Here is a 24,757-nt window from a genome sequence, read left to right as displayed (position 1 = left end):
CTGGAAGTTACTTTGTTTAGAAAGAATCACAAAAGAAAGACAGTGTTTCATGGTAGCATGTCCTAATTTTAATCTAATGTATCTTCTCGTTCGGGGATTATTGACCTGCTACAAATTTCTAGATGCATTGACAGTAAAGAAAGCCACAATGTGGGAAGATGGGAACACATTGAAGAATTCCTGTGGTCGGTTTGCACTGGGTAGCAGAAATGTCTGCTAACGCTACTAAGCAAAAAGGAGATGCATTGTAACATGAGCCTCTGCACCTTTCCCTGAACCACGACTTTCAGATTGCAAACATAAGAAGCTATTAAAAAAACCTTCTTTGTAAGTCTGACCAAAAGTGATGGGAATTCTCCTTGCTAATTTCTAATATTCTCTATAAAAGTGTACATACCATAATATGGAATTACATCCCAGAAATGGATTAGAAGCAGGGCAGGGAAACAGGTATACATCTTTTCAGAAGCAGGTACATCCAGGAAAAAGAGGACAAGGCAAGTGTTCTGAAATACACTGGAAAGTTATTTTATTTATTAAAAGAAAAATACTTTGGTTAGAATTGCTGAATGATGTCTGCTTTCCTTCTAATTCTCATCTTTTACCCACCAAAGAATAATACACAGTGAGTTCCGGTGCAATAGCCATTCTTGCAAAGCAGAATTCACTGGTCAGCCTACAGTCCTGTTTCTGGGATTGTGCAGCCAGAAGCACTAGCAGAAATTTTCCAACAGAATGATTTCCCATCAAAACACTCTAGCCAGAGACTAAAGATGCCAGGCTTCCTGGCTCTTCTGGCTCCACATCATCTTGCCCGGTGCACAACAGGAAGCTGCGTTTCATTTTTGAAAATGCCAGGCATGCCAGGTGTGGAAAGGGTTCCATATTTAGCAGAGTAGCGTTACAGAATATACAAACAGACAAAGATATTCCAGCTTCAGAATGTGTTTTTCCCCAACTCAAAATGAAAACCTTTCCTGAAGCCAAGCTTTTCCTTTTTCTTACTCAGATATAGTAGGCACTGATACAGTCGTCTTAAAAGAAAAGCCTCATTGACTACAACAACTGGAAATTACACAAATAACATTTTAAATTACAGCCTACACAAAGCCCTCTCTCTGTGAAATCCTTTGATGGCTAACTAGTATTGCTGAACTTCCTCATATACCTGGAGCATATTCTTGAACCTTGTTCCTTCGGGTTGTGAAAGGGAGTGATTCCTGTTTTGCCAAATTCAATTTTTTATTTTAATTTTTTTTTTTTTTTTGCGACTTCCTGGGCTTTTATCCTTTTAACTCAGGCAGTCTCAAAGGCTCAGCAAGAGACAAAGGCAAGGTGCTCATAGCCCGGTGTGCTGCCATTGTTTTAACAACTCTCAGGTGACAAATGAATACCTTATCTCAAGTATTCCTTTCCTATGCCTTTTCTGGGGGGAGGTTTGGCTGGCTGGCTGACTGGCTCCTCTTCCAGAGGGCCACTATCAAGTCAAATCAACATATTCCCAGAACTAACATAAGGGTTCCTACATTATTCCCCACACTTCAGTAAATGATTCTGCTTTCTGTAGTCAAAAATCAGACTGCTACCAGTATAGAAGATGGAGATGGTGGACTCATGATCAAGCACACCCATGCTCCTGGGAACTACCAGTGAAATAGTAAAGGAAAGCCACTTAAGATCACAGAGGTAAACAATGTGGTTCTGAGTTTACCAATTGCAATTCTGTCTGCTCCCTTTGATTTCTAAGATGTCATTTTCATAGCTCTGTACACAAACTGGTATTATAAACGCATGGGAAGTTGTGTTGAAAACTGTCTGTTTTTGGAAAAGTATATCATGAAATCTATCATTTTCTCTTTCACATTTTAGAAAAAAATATACGTGGGTAAGCATTGTGGAGTCTTAGCACAATTCACCTGCCCTCTATCATTCTTTCATTGTTTCAACGACAGATAAATTAAGAGATCTGTGGACGTATCCTGACAAAAAATATTTAGTAGAAATAGATAATATAAAAATTCTACCTACTACAATAGTGTGTGGTAATTCAGGATTTAAATCGTGATTCTGAAGTTCTTAGTCATTTCACATGGCAAGATATTCCTGTTAAAATGTGCATCCAAACAGCAGCAGTAATTCTGAAGTATTTGCCTAATTTTGTGTGCATATTCCCAAACTATATCAATAACAGCACATATTTAATTAGAAAAGAAATACAAATCAAGAGGAGTGGATAGTTTACTTATAAATGTAGTTACCTCTGAATAAGAATTATTTTATTTTAGCATTTTTCTATATGAGATCGTGGCTTTTTGTAGGACTCTGCAAGATCAGTGTTTTTGTCCTGCCTCTCCCTTTTCTTTTACTGTGTAACTACCTTATACAAAGTGATATTTGTATGCCAGCAGGTAATATGTTTATGGAGTAGTTACCCAGACCCGACAAGTACTGTAGTATAGTTCTTTTGAAAATTGCCCAAGGTGGGGTTATTTTGTCTGCCTTGACAAATTGTATATGCACTATCCACATTACGTTGTCACATCTGCCTTAGGTTCATCAGTATCTTATTACAGATGCTGTAGTTTTCAAATGTAAATACGGTATGGGGAAAGCAAGCAAGCACACAGACAAACCTATCTTAGCAATAATTTTAAAAACAAAGCCCAAAATAATGACACAGTGCGATAGCCTTGAGTGATATTTTTATAGCTGTGTTCTAATTCTTCAGAGAACAGAGAGGGGAGCTTTGGAAGGGTGCTAATAGACCATGAATTTGCAGCAATGTAGTTCACAGCTAAACACACTCCCACTTCAAACTTGGGCAGGAAAAAATGAGGGCACCACAGAAGTGAATTAAAAACCACGCACACAGCCCCAGTAGCAACCAGGGCAGTAGCAGCTTATAAGCTCAGCTTCATTTGGCATGGTGCCCATCATACCATGACCTAACAGGGCCAGGGCAGAAGGATATCTTATGGCTTGCAAAAAGAGGATGGGGTGAGCTGTGAGGGGGAGGGATGGAAACAAAAAACTCGTCTCTTAAGCCTATGTTAAATTAACTCATTTTACAGAACAGTGTCAGCAAACTTTAAGTCTTCTAAATGTGTTCAGAGAGTTCTTTAATTTATTTTAGACTGTAGACAAATACTCTCTCTGGATGAGCTGTGCTACTGGGAGAGATTACTATCGCAATGCCCCTCCTCCTGCCTGGGGGTATTGTCCCCTCAAATCTCCCAAAGATGCTCATGTGCATTCTCGAATGAGACTGTGGTTCTGTGACAGTCTAATCTGATCTAAACTGCGGCTGCTGTCCATCCCCAGCTGCTGTCCTTTCCTGTGCCAGCAAAGAAACCTGTCTGGTCCCACGCTGAACTGTTTCATAAGACATCGAAATAACAAAAAAAAATCAGAACTAACAAGAAAAATCGTACAGCCTCCTGCCAATTCAGATGCCTGTGGAGTTAAACAAGCACAGATGCTGGTGCAAGAGCTGGGGTGGGGATATACATGATACAAAGCCAGGCTGCAGAAGCTCTGGTTTGGATCAGCTTAAACCATCTTGGAACCACTCTCTAGGCTGGCCTAGCCAATGCCTGTTATTTAAACTGCTTATGCTGATCTAGCTCTTTCTGCCTGGCTCAAGATTGGGACTGGTCAGAAAGAGAGCTTCTTTGTCAGATCAGAAGGGTAGGACAGCCTCCTTTCACAATGGGCCACCATTTCCTCAGATACACCTGAGGAGAGTTTTAAGGAAATGGCCTTGTGTCATCTATGAAACCTACTGGGAGTTTCTGCATTTGTGTGGCAGAACAAGCATTGATGAGCGGTCCCCTCATTGTTGAGTTGGGGAAGCTCCCTTTCAGGGGCAAAGCCAAGCTCCCAGGCATCCCACAACAGCCAGGGCACTCTGGCAAGTTGTGATGAACTACTGTGATACAAACCCCGTGTGACAGATAATTTTAATACAAAGAGATGCCAAGGAAAGATGGTAGAAGGGCCACATCAAAGTCTATCTGGACTGCCAGTTGAAATAATTTCTCCCCCTTTCTGAAGTTTACGAGGCTTTCATCAGATCTGGAGTAGTAACACAGTAAGCAAAGTCGTTTGGTACTTGCTGACTTGTTTGCACACATCATCACATCTGATGCGTGCAGACTGGCACGTTCAGAGATGGGGAGGAACACCATATCCAATGGCAAACATGTAATTAAGACAGTTTCACTGCCTTCAAAGGTCAGCTGCTTCTTTCCAGTGGTAGCTGTGGAACAGTTTAGAGCCAAAACTCCAGAGGGCAAAAACAAGGATACCCAGATTAGCCACTAGAGAGGGAGAATATCGCACAAGATATGCCTCATGTCTTTATTTGGAAGGTGAGTCTACTTGCTAACTCTTCCACAGTCTTCCCTGATCACCTTAGTTTCACAAGTACTTAGTTCCGCTGGACCCACACATATCTCTGAAGAGTAAGTATATGCTGCAAAGTATCATGATGACAGACACAGTAGAAATGGGAGAGGCTCAGACGGCAGTGATGAGGACCACATAAAGCAATTAGGAGAGAAAAAAATCACAAGTTCAAGGAATGAGAGAAGAAAGACTGGATTCACTGGGAAAAGCACTTGAGTTTCTGAGAGAACAAAGGGAGAAACCAGTTAAGTTAGAAGAAAACCCTGAAGCCACCTTTTAAATGCCAGACTTGGTACTTGGAGGCAAGTCTGTACCTATAGGTTCCCAGCCTGCGACATTTCACTTACTGCAGCACATCTGAATGGATGAGTGATGTGGCCTGGGAAAGGAGCGGGAGTAACATTGCTCAGATTATAAAGTGTGTAAGGCAAGAAAATATCTTAGTAGCTTGAAACTACTGTGATGTTTGCTGGAGGGGCTGAAAGCAAATTGAAAACATTTATACTGGGAAGAGAGAAAAATGCAGTCAGGGCTAAGTTCAGTAAAGCAAAAAGTCTAACCTATATGCTTGCAGAACTGCTTACCGGAGTGAAGATGCTAGAACTAAAATTACTTTTTTTGTTGTTGTTAAATAAATAAAACTGTTCAGCTTGTTGTCAGCCAGTTGTTTATTGCCAATTGCTTTATTGTCAGATACCACTTTCTACCCTAAATGTCTCCTGAGCTGAGATCACTGCCCTGTTCAGGGGGTAATCCAGAGGCCAGCACAGAACTGCCACTTAGGTGCACTTAATTTGTAACATAATGGAGATTTGCATGTTCTGTCATAAAAGGAATGCTCCAAAGTGTATTAACATTCAAGCCAAGAATGCTATCTATTCCACTCCACCCCCCCCCCAAAAAAAAAAAATTAGGTTGAGTTCTGCTTTCTCACTGATTCTCAGGAGAAACAAATATCTTCTCTGCGAGTTGCAGATGTGTTCTATTTTTTTCCTATACCAGAGCTTTTGAATCACTCTTAATAATAGGCAAAGGCTATTCATACCAAATGGGGAAGTTCTCACACACTATGATGATAAAGCGTTTTATCCATTTGAAAAAAAAATCCCCAAAAACACAAATCAAAAAGAAGAAAAGACTACCCACAGAACTGCAACATCACATCATCTGTGCTTTGCTGAATGTTCACAGAACAACACTGGAAGTCATTGAAGTGTCAGATAGTGATTTCATCGTGTGTCAGGCCTCCCACTAATAAATGATTCATCTTTCTCAGTACTGACACCTCAAAGAATTAAGGAGGAGAAGAAAGAAATTCATAAACTTTAAAGTGAGAAGTACTCTACTAATATTGTACTTTCCAAGTAAACAGAAGTTCATGCACACACTAAGAATGTTAGAATTTAACCTTCCATTTATCTGAAGCGCACTTTTAATTTTTAAAAGAGAATCTATTACAGATGGAATCATAGAACTACATGTGTATTATATCATCATAATGCACAGAGGTCATTGGAATCATGGAATGGTTTGGGTTGGAAGGGACCTTAAAGATCATCCAGTTCCAACCCTCCTGCCATGCGCAGGGACAACTCCCAACAGACCAGGCTGCCCAGGGCCCCATGCAACCTGGCCTTGAACATCTTCAGGGATGGGACACCCACAACTTCCCTGGGCAACCTGTGCTAGTGCCTCACCATCCTCACAGTGAAGCACTTCTTCCTAATGTCTAATCTAAATCTTCCCTCTTCTAATTTGAAGCCATTTCCTCTCATCCTGTCCCACATGCCCTTGTAAGAAGTCCCTCCCCAGCTTTCTTGTAGGCAAGTTTACAAATATATGATTTCACACACACATACACAGATATTTGTGAACTGAAATTGGAACTGGGAACAAATCTTCTCTGGTTTATATAGCAGTGATTAACAGACACTTTGGTGACAATAAGACTGCCCGAACCTCTGAGTACTGATTACAGTTGCGAAAGGAAATCTAGCTCTTCTTGAAGGCAATGAGTGACTTACAATTGACTCTAATGGAAATGGAACTGGAAGGAAATTTGTCATTTTAATAGGAGTTCACATAATCATTCTTTGATGCTTCATAAAGCCAGAACATCTCCCATTGACGACAGTAGCTCTAGTGGATGAATGGCACTAACTAGTAATCCAAACTTATTTCTCTCAGGAGGAATGAACTTAAACATAGACCAAGATCAGGCAATATACCTAGCAAGATACTACCATTTTTCCTTGGTTTGCTAGGACGCTGAAGTTTGTGTAGTCACACACTGGGTTTCCAGTTAATGTTTTCTTTAATTTCAAATACAGTATCAATAGAGAGCTCTCAAAATCTCAGCATTCTTTGTAGAAAAAAAAATCTAGGAGAAGAAAGAGATTCTAAAATTGTCCGAACTGGGGGGGGGAAGGCTGCAACATGAATTTAAACCTTATGAAACATTAAAGAATCCACATGGGAGAGAGATCTAACAAAAGATACTGCTATGGGAAAAAAGAGACAATTGTAATTCACCATGAAACTATAAGACACTAACCTATGGAAAACCAGGCTTTGCTGGTTCTGCCACTAATGGAGCTCCTTTGACTGTACTAGGTCAGGTTTCTTCCCTCATCAAAACAGCATCTATAATAAACAAAACACTTCAATCAGTAGACTCAAAGCTGGAGGAGCATATGGACACAGAATTTATCCCGCTTGATTCCTCTCCTGCAGCAGGGAAAAGAATTAAATTATGATAAAGTCTGGACTCAGAAACCCATTCTCAGAAGAAATAATTAGGCTGGAAGGAAAACTGCTGGGAGCAGAAAAAAGCCACAAGCCCCTGAGGTCTCATGTCCTAAGCAGGTACTTATTTCTTTGGCTCACTCTGAATACGATACCAACATGATGAATGGAATACCTAAAAGCGGCAATATACAAAAGCAAATTATTCTTCTCTGTTCCCCCACCTCTTGTTTTGGTAGAATTAACGTGGGTATCCTAGGTAAAGATTATGTCCGGTTTTCTCCATCAGTTTGATTAAGCATGACCTCTTCACTGTCAGCAGAGGAATGTAAAAGACAGCGATGAATATTTGTATGTTGGAAAATTTACATGGCTGCAGGGCAGGATGCCTGGATGATCAAAAAGAAAAGAAAATATTAAATACTTAAAACACTTTACCATGAAATCGCATTCTTCCCCTTCCCCCCCTTTCCCCCCCACGTTAAATCAGGTAGAAAAGTGTGATAATATTAAGGCTTAATCCAATTTAAATAAATTATTTTCTTGTAAATGTTAAAACAATCATTACATGCATCATTTACCCCTTCATCTGCCTATAGTCTTAAATTATGCTCCATTATACCCAAATGGAAAAAAAATATGCAGAAATGTTTCTTAAACATCAGAAATGTTGGTTTTGATTATATTCAGAGGTAAAAGTCATTAAGGAGTCCTAGCAAAAAAAACCAAAAAAAAATTAGAAAGTGTTAGAAGATTTTGTATAGCAAACTTAATTAAGAAATTTCTTTGTTAGGTTACTAACAATTTTTTATTACAAGCTTAAGGTATAAGATCGTTACAACCCTCTGTCATTCTTGGCAGCAAAGAACACATGCAAAGAACAATCCTGTTCTTACAATTAATTACAAATATACAAATGAGTGACATATCAGACCCTGTCTACACTGCATAGTCATGCATTTATAACTATTTCACCATACATGGTTACTAAAAAGCATGCTTTGTGTCTTCAGTAGCTTGATACTACATCACAGCCACGGGTAGTGATGTTTATTCATGCACAGTTACCACCAGCCAGAACTATATGTGTCAGTACATTCTAGCAAAATCTGCATCAAATAAGCAGTAGTGCAGATCTCTTCAGCTAGCTTTTTCATTTTTTTAGGGTGCCAGATTGGATGCAAGATAGGAGAAGGCAAACCAGAAACACACGGGTGGCAAAGGGCAAGTGGTGACAGACAATAGTCTTCAGCTACGGGCCATTCTGGCTTAGTTTATGTGGCGATGATCACCCAACCCATCTTGTTTATCAGGCACATCCATACTGTCCCAAAACATGTCTGCCATAGAAGAGATGATGAATTCTCTCCCCAGTGGCAACACAAATGGCTGAGTGGAAGACGCCAAAGCCCCTGACTGCTGGTGGGCCCTACAGCTGCCCTCTGCATGGACATTCACCTGCGGTCTGAAGATGCCAGTGGAACAGCCCTCTGCAAGAACATCTCTGCAACATAGCAACCTTCAGCACTGGGGACAATGAGTAATGGGACACTGATTAATTCTCATAATTAAGGAAATCCATCCTAAATCCTTCTTTCAGAAATCTCAGTTCATCCAGCTGGGTTAGTGGATCACAGTGAGGTGCCAAGTCTGGGTATCCAGCAAGGGTGGAATACAGACAGCTACAGAAGAAAGAACAGTTCAAACAGTGTCCACTCCGTTTGTGAACCAAGTCATGAACCAACAAGAAATCTCTGCTATGGCTACAAGGACATTAACACCCACACACCCTCGTCCCTGTAGACAGAGACCTGATGACCCATCGCCCAAGGCTTAGAACACTGATCTCACAGACAGCATTGAAAAAACACCACTCTGCTTCTCTCTCCCCAGGCCAGCCAAAACTATTTTGTTTTAACCTCACACCTTCAGTTCATGCTTCTCCTTAGGAATATTTGTTTCACTCAGCTGTCCAAAGCCAGTCCTAGCCATGAGACTGAATAACACCAGCCTCACTGAGAACTGTTTCAACAAACCCAAACCACTGCAGCTCTAAGCATGTAACTTGCCAGACAGTTTAGCTGGTTATAGACGGAATTTCAGTCTTTGACGCACTGGTAGGTAAGTGGGTTCCCATGCTGTTTCTTCATCCACATAATTCTCTTGTCCTGAACTATTTGCTAAGAAAGCCTGAGATTATTTGTGTTATACTCCATGCAAAGAAACTACAACATACAAACATATAATTGTAGAGTGATGAGATGCTCCACTTCCAAAAGCCATAAATTCTAAACAAGATTATCTTGTTTTAAAAATTCATCTTCTATGGCTCACAAGACAAGCCATCTCATGGCCCAGATAGGCAAAATGACATATTATGATTTATGCTATGACTACAGAAATTACTAGGCATGTTCTTACTAGAATGGGCTACTATGGCTGTTGCCCGCATTTTTCATGACAGCATGACATCACGCTCTGTCAACTGATGGGAGAATGGTATAGGAACTCAACACGACAAGCATATTTTTAATTTACAGGCAACACTAGCAGTTTGAAAACTTTAACTAATGAACACAACTGACTGGGTACACGTATGCTGCAAAGCTGGCTAAACCACCTTGGGAACTAGAGGCAGACTTTGCTTTCTGCACTAATTTACCATCTCAGAGAAGTAACATAAGGGCAAACAATCAAACTTTTCAGTGGCATAAATTAGACATCAATTTCATCAGCTAGACTGTCAGAGGTACTCAAACTGGCTTGTTCAAAGCTAGCTTTGGTGCCCTTGCAATCTCCAATATGGAACTAACTTTTGGGTTCTTTGAAACATCACAGGCAGAGCAGTCCTACCTCACCACGCCATTGGCAGAGACGCAGGGAGCCATGGCTACAGCAGATCCAGCAGAGCTGAACTGGAAGATGGAAGAAGGGAAATGCCAGGGTGCAGCTCATGCAGCCTGCAGAGCTGCACATGTACTTCTGATCCTGGAGAAGCAATAACCTGATCAGTGCTCTACCCTGCTCTATTGGCAACACACAGGCTTCAAAAAACATGTTTCCATTGTGACCAGATATTTGCCTTAATAAACAAACTTTAGTAAGACAAACAACCAAAAATAAGCCAGATCCTCTTGTGCAGGATTCCCCACACACCTATTACAGAGAACCACTCTTGTGGACCAGCCAGCAAGCTATCTCTTCCCCATTCCAGTCACTGAGCAGGAACATAGCCTGCTGCAGCTGCTGGGCAGTAAGTTGGTGGGGCCCATTGGGGTTTTGAAATAAAACAAACAGTTTGGCACACAGCTATGTCTTTGTGAACTGGTCAGCAGGAGACACCGTGAAAGCTGGTTGACTGGTGATTTGAGCAAGCCTACTCTGCCTTCCTGTTGTGTTGTGGCCACATCAGTGAAGAAGACAAATCTTAAGCTGTATCAGGATTCCTTAAGAATTATAATGGCATGACCAGCACTTGGTTGGGCCACCCTTTCTCTGTTGCTGCAGATATTTTAAACCTGCTGCAGCTACTGCCACAACTCACTTGTGCCCAATATCATTAATCTACAAACACTCAAGGACAATAATTCAGCTTTAGTATCTATATTCCCTGAGCCTGCATTTCATAAAGCATAAGCACATTCAAGCACGAATAATTCCTAAAATAGCCAGGCATGTACGTTTCCACCCTCTCTTCAGGAAAGCAGTTCAAAACCATAGGTCCTACAGGTCCTTGTAACACAAAATTGCTAACCTGAACCTCTTGATAGCAGCAGGCAATATCTTCAGAAACAGCTGGAGTTTTATCTTAGCCTCTCACACCAAGCTACTCATACACCCAACTGCGTTTATTTGGGCACCGCAGTGACAGAAGGCATAGCATGAACCAAACAGGAATTAGGAGAAAAAACTCTGGCTCACACCAGCAGAAGACTGAAACTGCACATCCAAAGCCAGCACATGTTACAAATTCAATAAAAACAAGAGAGACCACCACTGGAGTTATTATAATCAGCTATTACAAACGAGAAATAAACATATGCAAGTTTGGGGCAACAAAAGCTATTACTAAGAACAAACAAGTTGTTCTTGTACTTTTATTTCCCACACTTTGCTCTTTGCTTAATGATTTCAGGATCTTGACTCTGTGCAGTGCTGGGGTACCTCAAAAACACGTCAAAAGTCAAACAGAGCTGAGAGCATGCAGCATCCTCCAGGATCAGGCCTCTTCTTTGCTGTTATTAAAAACTGAATTTTCTAATGAGCTTCCTTATGATTACAATAATTAGCTGTTTCTGTCCTTACAGTAGGAGTCATCACTATGTGTATGCTTGATTATTTACAAACATGACCTTTTATTAAGAACACAGCCTCCACTGTGCTCAAAATTAATCCTACTTGGCTGTAATACAAATGATGTTTCAAATATGTGAAATTTATGGTCAGTTACAAAGCAAAATGACGGCTAAACTTTGGCTAGTAATTGGATGCCAGCAGCAATGACCCTGCCAATGCTGGAGCCAAGCTTGAGGCCTGATTCACCACTTTTCCACATTATTCATCAGCTGGAACAAGCTCTGGGCTTTTTTTCCAATAGGAAAACTGAGTGCGTTCTGTGCTTGAGAGGAGCATCGTTACTGCCTGTAGAGAAAAGCCCTAGCATGCAACATCTCATCTCTGAGCTGTATGTATTCTCTTTGCAAATGAAGCCACCTCAAATTACACCACCTTATTTCTTTCCTAGAAAGGCCCACTGCTAAGGCAAATCAGCCTGGAGGAGAAGCTCTGCCCAGACTGAGCTGATGCACAGAAAGGAAAGGCAGGCATGTAAACAGAAGGTTTGTGGGGCATCACTGGCTCAGCTGGAAGTCTTTAGAGCCTCCAGTACACCCTGGAGCACAAAAACTTGTGCTGCCTCTTCCATTTCTACCTTAAAATCACCAGACAACTTCTACAGCAAAGCTAGCTCTTGCCTCTTTCTGGCTACACCTGTTCCCTGCGCCCTTCCCCAATCCTTCTTCCTTCTCCCTACCTATCTGCCTCTCTCTGCTCACTCCAGACCCACTCTCCACCTTCTCCTTTCAATTCTCCCCACTTTCCCACGCCCCTAGCCAACAATGAAATGCCAGCAAGGCAATGATCTTTTCCCCCTCTTTTCCAGCGCTACCTCATGCCTCTTCTGACTGTGCTGGACTCCCTTGAGAAAATGAAACACTGCCATGTTCCAGCCACTTTGGCACACGCTACAGTGTACCACACCAGTTTGTGTTGGCCTACCACTGCAGGAGGGCCACAAAGAGATCCTCCAAGTCTTGCCCACCAACATTGTGCTCTGATTGCAAACTAGCCTGGTCCCACAAGCCTGATCTTTTCCCCATGGCTCAAAGTAAGTATTACACTCTTCGTAAGGCTAGAGGAGGAAGATTAGAGGGAGGAAGAAACAAACTTCAGCTGGGCAAACAGAAGGAAGAAGAGGAAGAAGAAAGGCAGAATGGAGTATTTATCTCAATCCCCTCTTCTACCTACTAAGACACACTCCTGTCCCCCTTCTTCCATGTGGAGCTCTTCTTCCAATATAAAAACATCTTGCTTCAATTTAATGAACTGGTTAAAACTACTAGCTCAATTAAAATAGTTCAAATTTATGCCAAATAACAGTTCTTGCAGCAACTTACACTGAAACAAAAAAAAGAAATTCATAACAATTTGATCATTTTCGTTCAAGCATAAATGAAAGGGTTATCACTCAAGCTTGTGTGCTTTAAAGGCTTTTCACTCAAGCTTGTGTGCCTCAAGGGTTACTGTCCCACAGTCTTACCCTTCAACAGATGAAGGGCAACTAAGCAAACTGCAGTAAATGCTGAACAATGTGGCAAGGACAAGCACCCTTGCATTCCCTGCTGTAAAAAGCAGTGAAATAAAATGTGAAGAAAAGAACAGCTGACACATTACAACAGTCAGCACAGAAAAAGCAGACAATAAGCCAAATGAAGAGATGCTGCATTTTCTGTGGTGCTCACACCAAGAACATCATGACTGTGCCACGTTTTCATCGGTTCTGTGACCTGAAGGGATATTAGCCTCATTCTACAGAGTGTAAACTGTCAGAAATTAAGATCTGAAGAGTCTCAAAGCGCCTAAAATTTGATTCTTGCTAGTACTAATAACTGCATATTCTTTTATGTCTTCAAAGGATACAGTATCCAGCAGTCTTTGGTGCAGATGCACATGTGTAGTCCTATGAGAACCTGTAAAATGAGGAACACAATACAAGAGCTACAACAGAAACACTTTAGCAACCACAGACATATTTATTTCCCTATCTCTTCTATATTTTGAAGTGAGGAAACAAAGTATCCTGCACACCAGGAGATTTGGATCAAAGAGCTATAACGGTCACAAGTCACAACTCATCACCCACCTGACAACTGTAACTATTTATGTACAAATTAGTAGTGCTGACCTGGCCACTATTAAAAGATTGATGTAACTGGCTTATCCAGCATCACACTCCTTGGCAGAGAATCAACTTCTCCAAAGCAACAATCAACTGCCTTAACAATGAGATTATGTCTTCCCTTCTTGCATTCACAGGAACACAGGAGGGTAAAAGTTCAACAGACAACACTGCTTCAGCATGCACTCTAATTCATCCCCGGAGTAGACTCGTTTAATACACTGAACAAAACTCAGTCAATCTATGGAGTAGGGGTAAAGGTATGCAATCTATTTTAAGATTATTACAAAGCAATATATAGATGTATGGACTGAATTAAGATTGCATAAGCATTTCCTAATTCTGGCATTTTCTAACTTTTGAGTGCTTAACTTAGCCACTTTAATATCCTTTCACTCTGACCATCTGTGTAGTATCTGTCTGCACGTGTACGTAAGGCTTCCTCAAGGATCCTGGAGATGCTAGGCACCATGTCTCAATTGCCCAGAGGACTTTAAATCACAGACATAAATCTACGTTGCATGAATCCATCCTCTTTGTGCACATGATATAGAATCCACTACACATGTAGAGCTTAACTGCTTGATGGCAGCTGCCTGTTGAGAAACCCTTAGGCCCAGATGTAGAGTCACCACCTTGTGCGTACACCAGCTTATTATGTTGCACAGTCATTAGGTTTGCATTTTCTGTATATACTTCACAAGCTTGTACGTTTATGCATGTATTTAACAAGCAAAAAGGTTTGTTGGGAAGCAGCCAAACTGACTGCTAGCAATTGGCTACTCATATCTTTATTTCCCAGCAGGAACAAATGAAAGTAAGTTCTACTCCCCTATTCTGCAGGGGATTAATTCATAACAGTAGCTGGTTTTACCTTAGATATGTATTTTAACTCTAATATTCTACTCCGATACTTTAGTAAGGTGCTATAGGACTTTTAAGACCAATGCAAAACAATAAGGCAGAACAGGAATATAGGAGAAACAGGATGTAAAATGTGACAGAGAGAAGAAGGGAACTCAAGTCAGGGGATGTGGAAACCAGAATGTCTAGACATCAACTCAACTCAGTAGCAAGGTATCTATAGGCAGAGGCCTCTCCTTGATGGCCTCTCTCCACATGCTTCTTACCCGCTGAAAGAAAGAGTTAGCTCCCTGTGGTACAGTTCTGTCTTCCCAAACATGAAACAAAATGTGCTATACATAAATGGTGCTGACATTCATGACACAAAGAGCTACTGTTCGCATTTGGGTTTTATAAACCCAGAGGTCTACTTTTATAGTCTCTTTATTTACTGTATCAAACATCTAGGAAGCCATTCAACCCTCAAAAAATGTGAATTTCCCATGCACTGCTGCATCTCCACAGATCAACAGCCCAGTTCTAGGGCTAGACGTTCTATATCCTGCAGCTCAAAGCTACCAACCCTCTCCCACTCTCATCCATCTCAGCGTACAAAACTTTTTGCCTTTATCCACAAAAGAGATTAAATTTCAGAATTCAAAGTTGCATCCTTTCACATGCAGAAAACCTGTTCAATGCTAGAGAACTTAATCTTCTCTTTTCTGAGGCAGACATAATTCAGGTAAAAATGCCACAGCTGAGGAAAAGGTATCCAGAAGTTACTTTTATGAACTGGTAAGCAGCCATCTGTCCACAAACAATCACAGCCTGCCCCCAAGACAAGGCTTCTTTATGGCTGAACTTGTCTGGCATCATGCCCTTTGTTTGCTGACTGGTGAATTATGGCTCACAAATTCACCCCATGTTCTTTCTGCCTTCCCAGTACTGCTTGTGCCTATTGTTTTATCTGCTTGACCAAATAGAAGAAACAACAAAAAGATGAAATGGTTGTGCTTTGCTTTGTATGATATCCTAATTTTTCTTATGAACTAAATACTCTTTTGTATTTACTTGTTTTGTCCAGCAACCATACCAGGACCTTTCCCGATGGCTTACTGAAAATTTTGCCTCAAAACTCTGATGACAACACAAACCACTTTGCATATGTAACTGCCTTCCAAGTTTGAAAGGATCAAAAGCAGTGGTCCCTGATTAAAAAAGTACAGTCACATATAAGTCAGCTATGATGAACGTTCTTTTCCTAAAATCTCAAAGAGATTTTATCTGCATTGAAATGTGAAGTAGACAAGTAATACGAAAGCTCTAGTCGCTGGTGAAATATCACCAAAGTTCCTTCTTAACACAGCTTCCTCTCATTTCTGACTGGAACCATCTACTAGATTATTTTATGTGCTAGAAAGTGACCATATTTCACTGCTTGCTCAGAGATAACTACACCTAGGATGTTTAATATACATAAGTCCAAATCTACAATGTATAAAATGTGCTATTCTTGTGCAAAGAAATAATCCACAATATCATCACTCCCCTAAAAAAGAACCCCATTGAAGCTTTTTGAACAGTATCATGTGGCAGACCACTGAGCCTGTTCTGGCTTTTGTGAGTTGTTGGGAAGGTTGGCTCTGGACAGACATAAAAACTAACTGTAGAACACATACATGCAGCTTTGAGGATCCTGTATAAATCTGTGTAATTCCTTGTAAAAGGATTACGTACAATGAAGAACTGAATGAGATGTAAACAAGAAAACTCTACTATGCTAAGATGAGTCATTTCTCAAACATTTCCAAGGCAAAATATAATTGGAAGTAGCTAGGATGAAACTCACTATCAAATTAGAAAAAAATGTGATCAAATGCAATGGCAAACACTGACATCAATAGCCACTATTGTAGCACTAACTGCTATTGTATCAGCGCTTAATTAAATCTCTAAATTAGTTTCGTTTCAGTATTTAAAAGGTCAGTCTCCCAAACACACGCAAGGTAAAACTGAAAGGCAAGATCCACCATAGACACACGATATTCAGCATGTACGTAACACGACGCTCTGTATAACAGGACACAAATGTAAATACAGCCTTGGATCTATGGAAAAGGTTTCTGCAACCCAGCCTCAAGAAGAAAATTCATTAGTTTGCACTGACAGTAAGCTCTTGTTCAACACATGGCACAAAAGCCAGTAGCAAACATAGCAACCCCAAGACTTAAGCACACACAGGAAGTAATCTCCAAAGCAAGGGGGGGAAATTGTTGTTTTCACTACCTTATGTTATTTGAGAAAAGCCAGGTAGGTTTGCTACAAGAACCTTTTGCTCAATTGTTGACTTATAAAAACATGAATGACTTTATTTGTCTCTTCTGGCTTTCCAAAACGTCTCCTGGAAAGAAAAAGAGAGTGTCACAGGCTCATCATTACTAATCGAAGAAAATCCGAGACAAAAGTGTTTTCCCCCAAGTATGTCCCAGACGTTCATGCTACATAAATACCTTAATAAAAATAAGTGGGGACAGAAAGTTAAATAGTCCTAAAACAAATGTGTGCATTTCCAATTTAAAAGAACAGAAATCTTACACTTAGAAATGACGCATCTTTTCCCAAGGAGGCCTAAAGAAAAGGCTTCAAATAACTAATTAAATCACAAGTTGTATTACCATAAAAGCTTGATGTCAGATGAGGCCAACTACATACAATTTTTCTCAGTTTAGTGTTTCACCAAATAAGACTGGGGGGAGGGAGGAGCTCCAAAATAATTAGGAGTAAGTACAAAGAAGTGAAGGGAAAATGAAGAAACTATAATTTGTTTTCTGCAATTTAGGCTCTTCAGCATGATTTGCATTATATTTCTAGGGTGGATGGAGAGCACTGTGTATGTGAGGAAGGATGACCTCATGGTTAAGACAGAAGACTAAGAACCCACTACCGAGATTCTGGGGAGTCATGCATCTCGTGCTCCCCTGACTTAAAGCACAGCCACTAAACAGCCTTACCCAAAACTTTTGCCCCACAGAGCAGGGATAATACTGTCCAGAATTGAAGCAAATATAAACTTCATCATGATGACATGCTAAAGTCCCTAAAGCACGATGTAAACGCCTGCATCACCGTGGAGATGTCACCCCACAGTCTGCACCGAGCAGAAAAGCACAAACATCCACCGAGTACAGTGATATCTCACCAGGGAAATAATCAATTGCTCTCTTTCCTTCCTCCCTACCCTGGAAGAGATGTAATCCATTTGAGAATTGTTGAGGATGCACCTTAAACTTCGAACCTAGTTCCCCGGGGTTTTTTTTGTTTTTTTTCCTGGAGGAAGGAAACCCACCAAACCCAGGAGTGTTTGAACTCGGGGCCGCGGAACCCACGAGCATTTGAACTCCAGGTTTCCAGGTCCCACGGGTCCAACCCTGCGGGATCCCGGAGCCCGGGGCTCTGGGATCCAGCACAGCCCGGGTCTCCGCCAGAAGGCTGTTCTCCGCGGGGCAGAGGCGGCGTGGGACGAGGAGACGCGACCCCGGGGCACCTTTAGAGGCGGCACCGAAGGAGCCTCGCACAGCCCAGCCGCAAGCTCCGTGCCGCCCAGCCCAACCCCAGACACATTAATCCCGGCGCTCTAGCCGGCAGCTCCCGCGGCGCCTGCCTGCCTGCCTCTTCGTCTCCCACCCTCCCTGCCTCCCTCTTCCTGCCTGCCTCCTTGACTCCCTCCCTCTTTCCTCGCCTGCCTCTCTCCCTGCCTGCCTTCTCGACTCCGTCCCTTTCTCCATCCCTGCCTCGACTCCCTCCCTCTTTCTCTCCCTCTCTCATCGCCTCCTTTTCTCCCTGCCTGCCTGCCTCCCTCCCTCCTTGAATCCTTCCCTCCGCCTCCCTCTCTCCCTGCCTGTCCCTCTCTGCCTGCCTGCCTCCCTCCCTCCCTGCCTGCCTGCTTTCTCGCCTCCTTCCTCTCCCCCCTGCCAGCCAGGGATTCCCAATAACCTCCTCTTCCTGCCGTGCCCTCTCCTCCGCACCGCGCCCCCCGCCCCTACCACCGAGCACCCCGGGGGGGAGGCGGGGGAGGGAACCCATGGGACACACATGACGAGAACGAGGGGGAAACCAACCCAGAGAGGCGGGGCGGGGGGGGGGGGGGGGGTAAGGACGAGCATCGCGGAGGTGGTGGAGGTGAGGGCGTTCCATGCGCAGCAGCCAATGGCCGGCACGGAGTGGCGGGGGCGCTCTCGCGCGGGGCACGCCGGGAGTTGTAGTTCCTCGCGCGTCGCCATTTTGTGGCAAAGAAGTGGGGGTAAAACTACAACTTTCCCGCGAGCAAAGACGATTCTCGAGCCACTGCGCGGTGGGGGAAAGCGTAGCCGGTGAGGCAAAGGTGCTGCCAACACGGCAGGTTCCCCCTCACACGATGCATGGCCGAGCCCGAAGCTCGGGGGTGGCGCAGAGAGGGGGGCAGGGCAGGGCAGGGCGAGCGAGCGTGCGGCGCGCAAGGGACCGTCGCCAAATTCCCCGCTCGCCTTTGCGGCGCAAAAGAAGGGGGGGTGGGGGGTGTCGACCGTGCCTCAAAAAAAAAAAAAAAAAGAAAAAAAAAATATGAAAGAGGAGAGGAGGGGTTGCGGAGAGGAAAGGGAAGCGCGTGACGCCGGGGAGCCCGCACGAAGCGGTAAAAAAAAAGGGCAGGCCTGTTGCATGCGGCGCTGCGGCTCGTGCCCCGGTTGGGAGTTGGGGGGCAAGCCCTAAAGTGGTGCGTGTGCCCGTGCATGCGTGTGCCCGCGTGCGCGCGTGTGTGTGTATATATATATATATACACATACGTCCATCCATCCATCCAGGCACGCACGCACGCACGCAGACCTATACATTATTATTAAGGAAAAAAAAAAAAAAAAAAAAAAGGCAAGGGGAGCCAGGTCCATTTAAAGTTGCAGCCCTCGCGCGGCTCCCATTGGCTGCGGGGAGCTGGCGGAGCGCAGACACACACGGTGCGCGCAGCCCTCGCCGCTGCCGGAGCCGCCGGAGTTGTCGCCGCCGCTTCTCCCTCCCCGCCGCAGCGGCACAAACGTGACTTCCAGCCTCCGGGTTTATTTATCGTCCTCTCGGCTCCCTTCTCCTTCTCCAAGATGTAACTACGGCTCTGAGGACCTGCAGATCGCTTTAGGTGGATCGAGAAAAAAGGGGATATCAAGGGCGTCGTTTTTTTTTTTTTTTTTTGTGTTTAGGGAGAAATTTTTCCACGATAATGTTTCACTAAAGTGATTTTTTTTGTTGTTGTTGTTTCCTTCGCATTCGTCTTTTTTTTTTGTTGTTGTTATTTTATTGGTTTTTTTTTTCCCCGAACCCCATTTCTCGGATTTATTGCTAGGAGAATCACATTGTGGGGAAAGAAAGTCGGATTACAAGACACCACTACAAACAACCCCTTCCCCCCCGGATTTTTTTTTTTCGGTATTTTTCCTTTTTTTCTTTTTTTAATTTTTATTTTTTTTAATAAACAAAACTGTCGCGGCTTTAATTCATGAAGCAATTGTCCCCTTTTGCAATCAGAATTTGGATACCAGAATGAGCAAAGAAAGACCCAAGAGGAATATAATTCAAAAGAAATACGTAAGTGGCCATAACATCTATCGTTTGACTCCCAGTTTGGGTTTTTGGGTTTTTTTTAAGGAAATGGCAGTGAATGTCAAGTTTATCGCTAAATCCTGCAGCTGTAAAAAGGAAACTGATTGCGATGCTGGGTTTTAATTTCTCTGCGGCGCGGTAGGGGAGTTTCGGGGGGGGGGGGGGGGGAAACCCCAAACCTCTCCGGTTTGGTTATAAAACCCAGATTCGTGTAGCCATTCCTCCAGTGAATAAATGTATTGACCTCAAATGACACAATCATCATCCAGTTTTAGATGAAAGGCGGGGGAGCTCGGGGGGGGGGGGATAATGTCAGCAAACTGCATTTTTTTTCAGGCGGTTTTATTAATATCGCGCTTTTGCACGCGAAAAGAAGGTGTTTGGGTGGTGTGTTTTTTTTTTTTTCCCCTCTGCCTGTGTCTGTCCCCCGTCTGGTGAAAGCGGCGGCTGCTGGAAGCCCTTTAAGTTGAAACACGGAGTGTCTGGTGATGGCGAGCTCGTTCCTCGCAGCACCGCATCCCCAGGTCCTGCCTTTCCTATCGCTTTGCCTTGCCCGAACAACCCAAACCACCGCTTTCCCGAGGAATCGATTGGGGGGGAGGGGGGGAGGAAAGGAATGGCTCGGTGCAGTTTTAAAATCATTCATTAGGATGGCTGGAAAATTTGGGCTAATCCAGTGCAGCCTGGGCTGTGTTTTCTGTTTCTCTTTATTCAGCCGCTTAACCAATCCCTTGTAATTGTCTAATCCTTTAAACATATAAATGTGGATGGGTAGTTGGATTTTTGTTCGTGCTCCAGTTACGTTTTGATTGGCATGGGGGGAGTTTTCTTGCTTTAAAGAAAAAAAACCAAAACAAAACAACAAACCGGAGCGGATTAGCCAAATATGCAGTAGGGCGAATAGTGATTTTTATCTGGTTGTTTCATAAAAATTCCTCATTGAGGGGGGTAAAAATCCTCGCTTTTGGGATTTGTTTGATGCCAGGCTTTAAAAGTTTATAGCTTATATCGCGCCTGTCGAACTGTGACGAGTTTTTTTGGAAGGGGGGGGGTTTGTCCATGGCAGAGGGAGGGTGACCTTCGGGACACTTTCCCTCGCTAGGATATATAGATTTGGTTAAAAACTGCAATTGACCCCAGCTGACTGGCGCTATCGATTGCCCGCCCCGCTGACACCCAGACTGGGGAAAAAAGGCGGGGGGGGGGGGGGAAGAGAGAGAGATTATTTCGGAGCTGCCCCCCTCTTTTCCTCAGCCCCGAAAAATCCGAATTAAAATATATCCGCATTGCAGAGGAGCCGGGGGAGCCCGGGGCTGGCGAGTTTAAAGTATGGCATCGAAATGGGAAAAGTCTGGCGAAACACGCGAGGCGCCCACGTTTCCCAGGCAGGCAGACAAAAGCGGGGGGACACACGCACGAGGGAATGGTAATTAAGGGGGGGGTGTGTGTGTGCTGGTGATTAAAGGGGGGGGGGTGTGGGTGTGTGTGCCAATGATTAAATGTGGGGGGAGAAGGGAAGTGTGCGCTGGCAGGAGGAATCGCCCTAAATCGGGGCGAACAATGTGGCGCAGCTCCCACACCGGGGGGGAAGGAATGGTAGAGGGGGGGCGGGAAGAAAGGGAATGAAGGGGGCACGGGGGTGAGCACGGCGGGGCGGTCGAATCGTGCTGTGTGCTTTCCTTCCCCCCCCTTCTCCCTCCCGGCTGCAACTTCGCTGCGGCGCTTTTTAACCCCTTCCTCCCCCTCCCCCCCATTTTCATGTCTGGCACAGCAACAGGTTGACGGGAACCCGCCGGCCACTCCGCCACCGCCCGGCCAGGTTCGTTTCCCCCCGCGCCTCGTGTCCGCCCGCCCCCCCCCCCCCCCCCTTTCCCGTGACGTCACAAAGGGAAGGGCTTGCGGGGAATCTTCGTGGCGCCCCCCCGCGTGACGTCAGGGGAGGGAGGGGGGAGGCCCCGGGGTGGCGCGGGGGCAGGTGTGCAGGTGCGGAGCGGCCCGGCCCGGTGTCGGCGCGGGAGGGGGGCGGGGGGGGGGGTAGTCGTGCAGCCTCCGCCCCCCGCACAGCGCCCGTCACGTCCCCTCTTGGCTTCTCAACCCTCGCGGGGGCCACGCGTGGCGCGTCCGCTCCTGCCCGTGACCTTCGGGTGCTGCGGACAGGCACGTCGGGGTGCTGCTACTTCCTCCTCCTCTTCCTCCTCCTAAGTCTTTTGTTGTCCGCCTGCACCGCTGCAGGTGTGACCTGCACCTTTGCCACCCCTGTCCCCTGCCCTGCCAGGCTCGGTGACACCGGTGGCTCCGCAGAGGTGGCAGGGAAGGCTGACCGCCCCCTCTCCTCCACCCCCCCAGCTTTTCTATAGCCCTCCCCCCCCTTTCACTACTGTAAGGCTGCTGTAAGGTCTTCAGCCAAGTAGCAGGGCTCCCTGCCTCCCTTGTGCTCCTGACTCCTTCCAGGGGAAGCCACGAAGATGATCAGAGGGCTGGAGCATTATGAGGACAGGCTGAGAGTTGGGCTTCTTCAGCCTGGAGAAGGCTCCTGGGAGACGTTATAGCTACCTTCCAGTACCTGAAGGGAGCTGCAGAAGGGTTTGTTGAAAGGGCATGGAGTGATAGGACAAGAGCGAATGGCTTTAAATTGGAAGGGGGACGATTTAGACTAGAAGTTAGGAAGAAATTGTACACGTTGAGGGTGGTGAGGCACTGGCACAGGTTGCCCAGAGAAGTTGTGGATGTCTCATCCCTGGAGGTGTTCAAGGCCAGGTTGGATGGGGCCTTGGGCAGCCTGGTCTAGTGGGAAGGGTCCCTGCCCATGGTAGGGGGGTTTGGAACTGGGTGATCTCAAGGTGCCTTCTAATCCAAACCATTCTATGATTCTATAGTTCTATATGATCTTTAATGTCCCTTCCAACCCAAACCATTCTAGGATATTTAACATCCCTTCCAACACAAACCATTCTATGATCCTTGATGTCCCTTCCAACCCAAGCCATTCCAAGATGGCCTACAGACTGTTGGTCCCTGCTGCCTGGCACTGGTGCTCCCAGCCATGGGGTCAGGGCTGTCCTCGGGGTGATGCCCCGCTGTGGAGAGGCAATGTCTTGCAGAGTGCCCCTCACACCGCCCAGGCAGCCAGTGCTGCCTCAGTGGCCGCACGCCTCACGTGGCTGTCGGCTGTTGTGTCGGGAGCGGAGCCTGTTCAGGCTGCTGCTGCTTTTCGGCATTTGCAAAATGAATTCTGAAAGCAAAAAAGGTGGTGAGAACAATGGAGTAAAAGCTTGCGCTTTGCTGGCTGCCGTTGCGGGGCTTGGCTCCCCATTTCATAAGTGGTTGCAATTAAAAGTTCTCTTAAACTTTAAGAGTGTTATCTTTTGCGACCGATAACCGTGGAATGAGGAAATCCATGCGTATAGCTCTCTTTTTTTTGTGCTTTAAAACTGCCATCACTTAATTTTTAAAAGAACTATGGCTGACTCATACAAATCTTTCTTCTCACTTTACTCTCCTCCTTCTCAAACATCTTTACATATCAAATATTGCCTTTTGGCTCAAGCCTCAGAAAACTGACAGCTTTGTAAAGCATCAGCCGGGAAGCCAGACCGCATTCAGCATGCACTTGGAATTAATAGTTCTTAAATGAAAAGCTTTGAAGTCTTGAGTGTAATTTCACAGGTGCATTTTTCTGCGTGTTTTTGTGATGCCGAATAGCAAATCTTCTGTTCTTGCTGGCTTAGGTCTTGGAGTATCAGACCTGGATTACTGTCTTTAAATACCTGCACAGTTCTGCCACCGTAGCAGATGGCAAAATACAATTAAGGAGTAATGTCACTACTGTCACCTCATGTGATTTGTTTCCTTGTCCTTGCAGAGGTAAAAGTGCTGTAGCCTGCCGTTGAGGTGACACGCTTCACCCATGGACAGCTTGGTAAGACCCTCAGACAGAGGGCTTACAGGCATCTGAGGAGAGATCCCTTGAGTGCTGCAGCCTTTGCAGCCAGACACTGCTTGAAGCAGGCTTAGGGAGTTTTGGGGAGGACAGTGACCATGCAGCACCCCCTCTTCCTGAGTAAAGGATGTTTGTGGGCAGGGGCCTGGCCCTCCTGCCCATTTTTTTTTTTTTCTGTGTCAGTTTCCTCATTTCTTTTTCCCTGCCCCACAACTGACAGTGTGCTTTAAGTCTGACCACTTCCTACAAGAAATAATGTAAGTACACAGCAGCAGAGGTAACATTCAGTGTACATTGCATCTTATTTGAAATAACGTTCTGGAGCTTTCTTGTGCTCGATTTTTCTTGTGCTTGCAGTAACAATTCCAGCAGCACTGCACGCTCAACTCTTATCTCTTTTTTTCTGTATGTATAACTTTCTCTAACAGAGCAACGATGCTAGTTGCCCTTGAGAGCCAAGTTTGGGTTCCTCTTTACCCCATCCTGGTCTCTTTCTTGAGACTACAACAGTAGGTTGAAAGGGGCGATAGGATACCACATAACTAGAAACCAGTAATTAAAATATTTTTTTTTCTTTTTTAAAGGAATATTTACTTTTTGCTATCAGCAAATGCTTTGTCCTGAGATACGAACGGACTCATGCTTGCTCCGATGGACTGTGAGCCAAGAGTCTGTGTAAGCTGCTGTCCAGAGTGGATTTTAATGAATCAAGGGCCTTGTGAAGAGTTTCTAATGTTCAT

General features: G+C 44.5%; 1 protein-coding gene and 1 long non-coding RNA gene across 4 annotated transcripts in view; one reads left to right on the top strand and one right to left on the bottom strand.

The window, feature by feature from the left end:
* Nucleotides 1-530: 530 nt before the first annotated feature.
* On the bottom strand, nucleotides 531-18,537 carry LOC128851421 (uncharacterized). 2 transcript variants are annotated; one of them, XR_008448797.1, is made up of 6 exons: nucleotides 18,446-18,524; nucleotides 17,652-17,691; nucleotides 16,739-16,853; nucleotides 13,351-13,400; nucleotides 8,611-8,703; nucleotides 531-7,541 (listed from the first exon to the last, which is right to left on the bottom strand). It is a non-coding gene; the product is annotated as an uncharacterized LOC128851421 (long non-coding RNA). The 2 variants fall into 2 exon arrangements; XR_008448798.1 differs by lacking the exon at nucleotides 17,652-17,691 and having other exon boundaries at nucleotides 18,446-18,537.
* An 864-nt stretch (nucleotides 18,538-19,401) lies between these two features.
* Nucleotides 19,402-24,757, top strand: part of JARID2 (jumonji and AT-rich interaction domain containing 2) — a 230,728-nt gene continuing 225,372 nt past the window's right edge. The window contains exon 1 of one of the 2 annotated variants that reach the window (XM_054057388.1): nucleotides 19,402-20,062. In XM_054057388.1, the coding sequence (XP_053913363.1) occupies nucleotides 20,018-20,062 (45 nt within the window). In that variant the 5' untranslated portion in view covers nucleotides 19,402-20,017. The remainder of the gene's footprint in view (nucleotides 20,063-24,757) is intronic. The other variant, XM_054057387.1, reaches the window with a different exon arrangement.

Source organism: Cuculus canorus, chromosome 2 (genome assembly GCF_017976375.1).
Source record: "Cuculus canorus isolate bCucCan1 chromosome 2, bCucCan1.pri, whole genome shotgun sequence".
NCBI classification, from domain to species: Eukaryota; Metazoa; Chordata; class Aves; order Cuculiformes; family Cuculidae; genus Cuculus; species Cuculus canorus.
The sequence above is the reverse complement of the archived record's forward strand: the minus strand, read 5'-3'. Positions and strand labels throughout refer to the sequence as shown.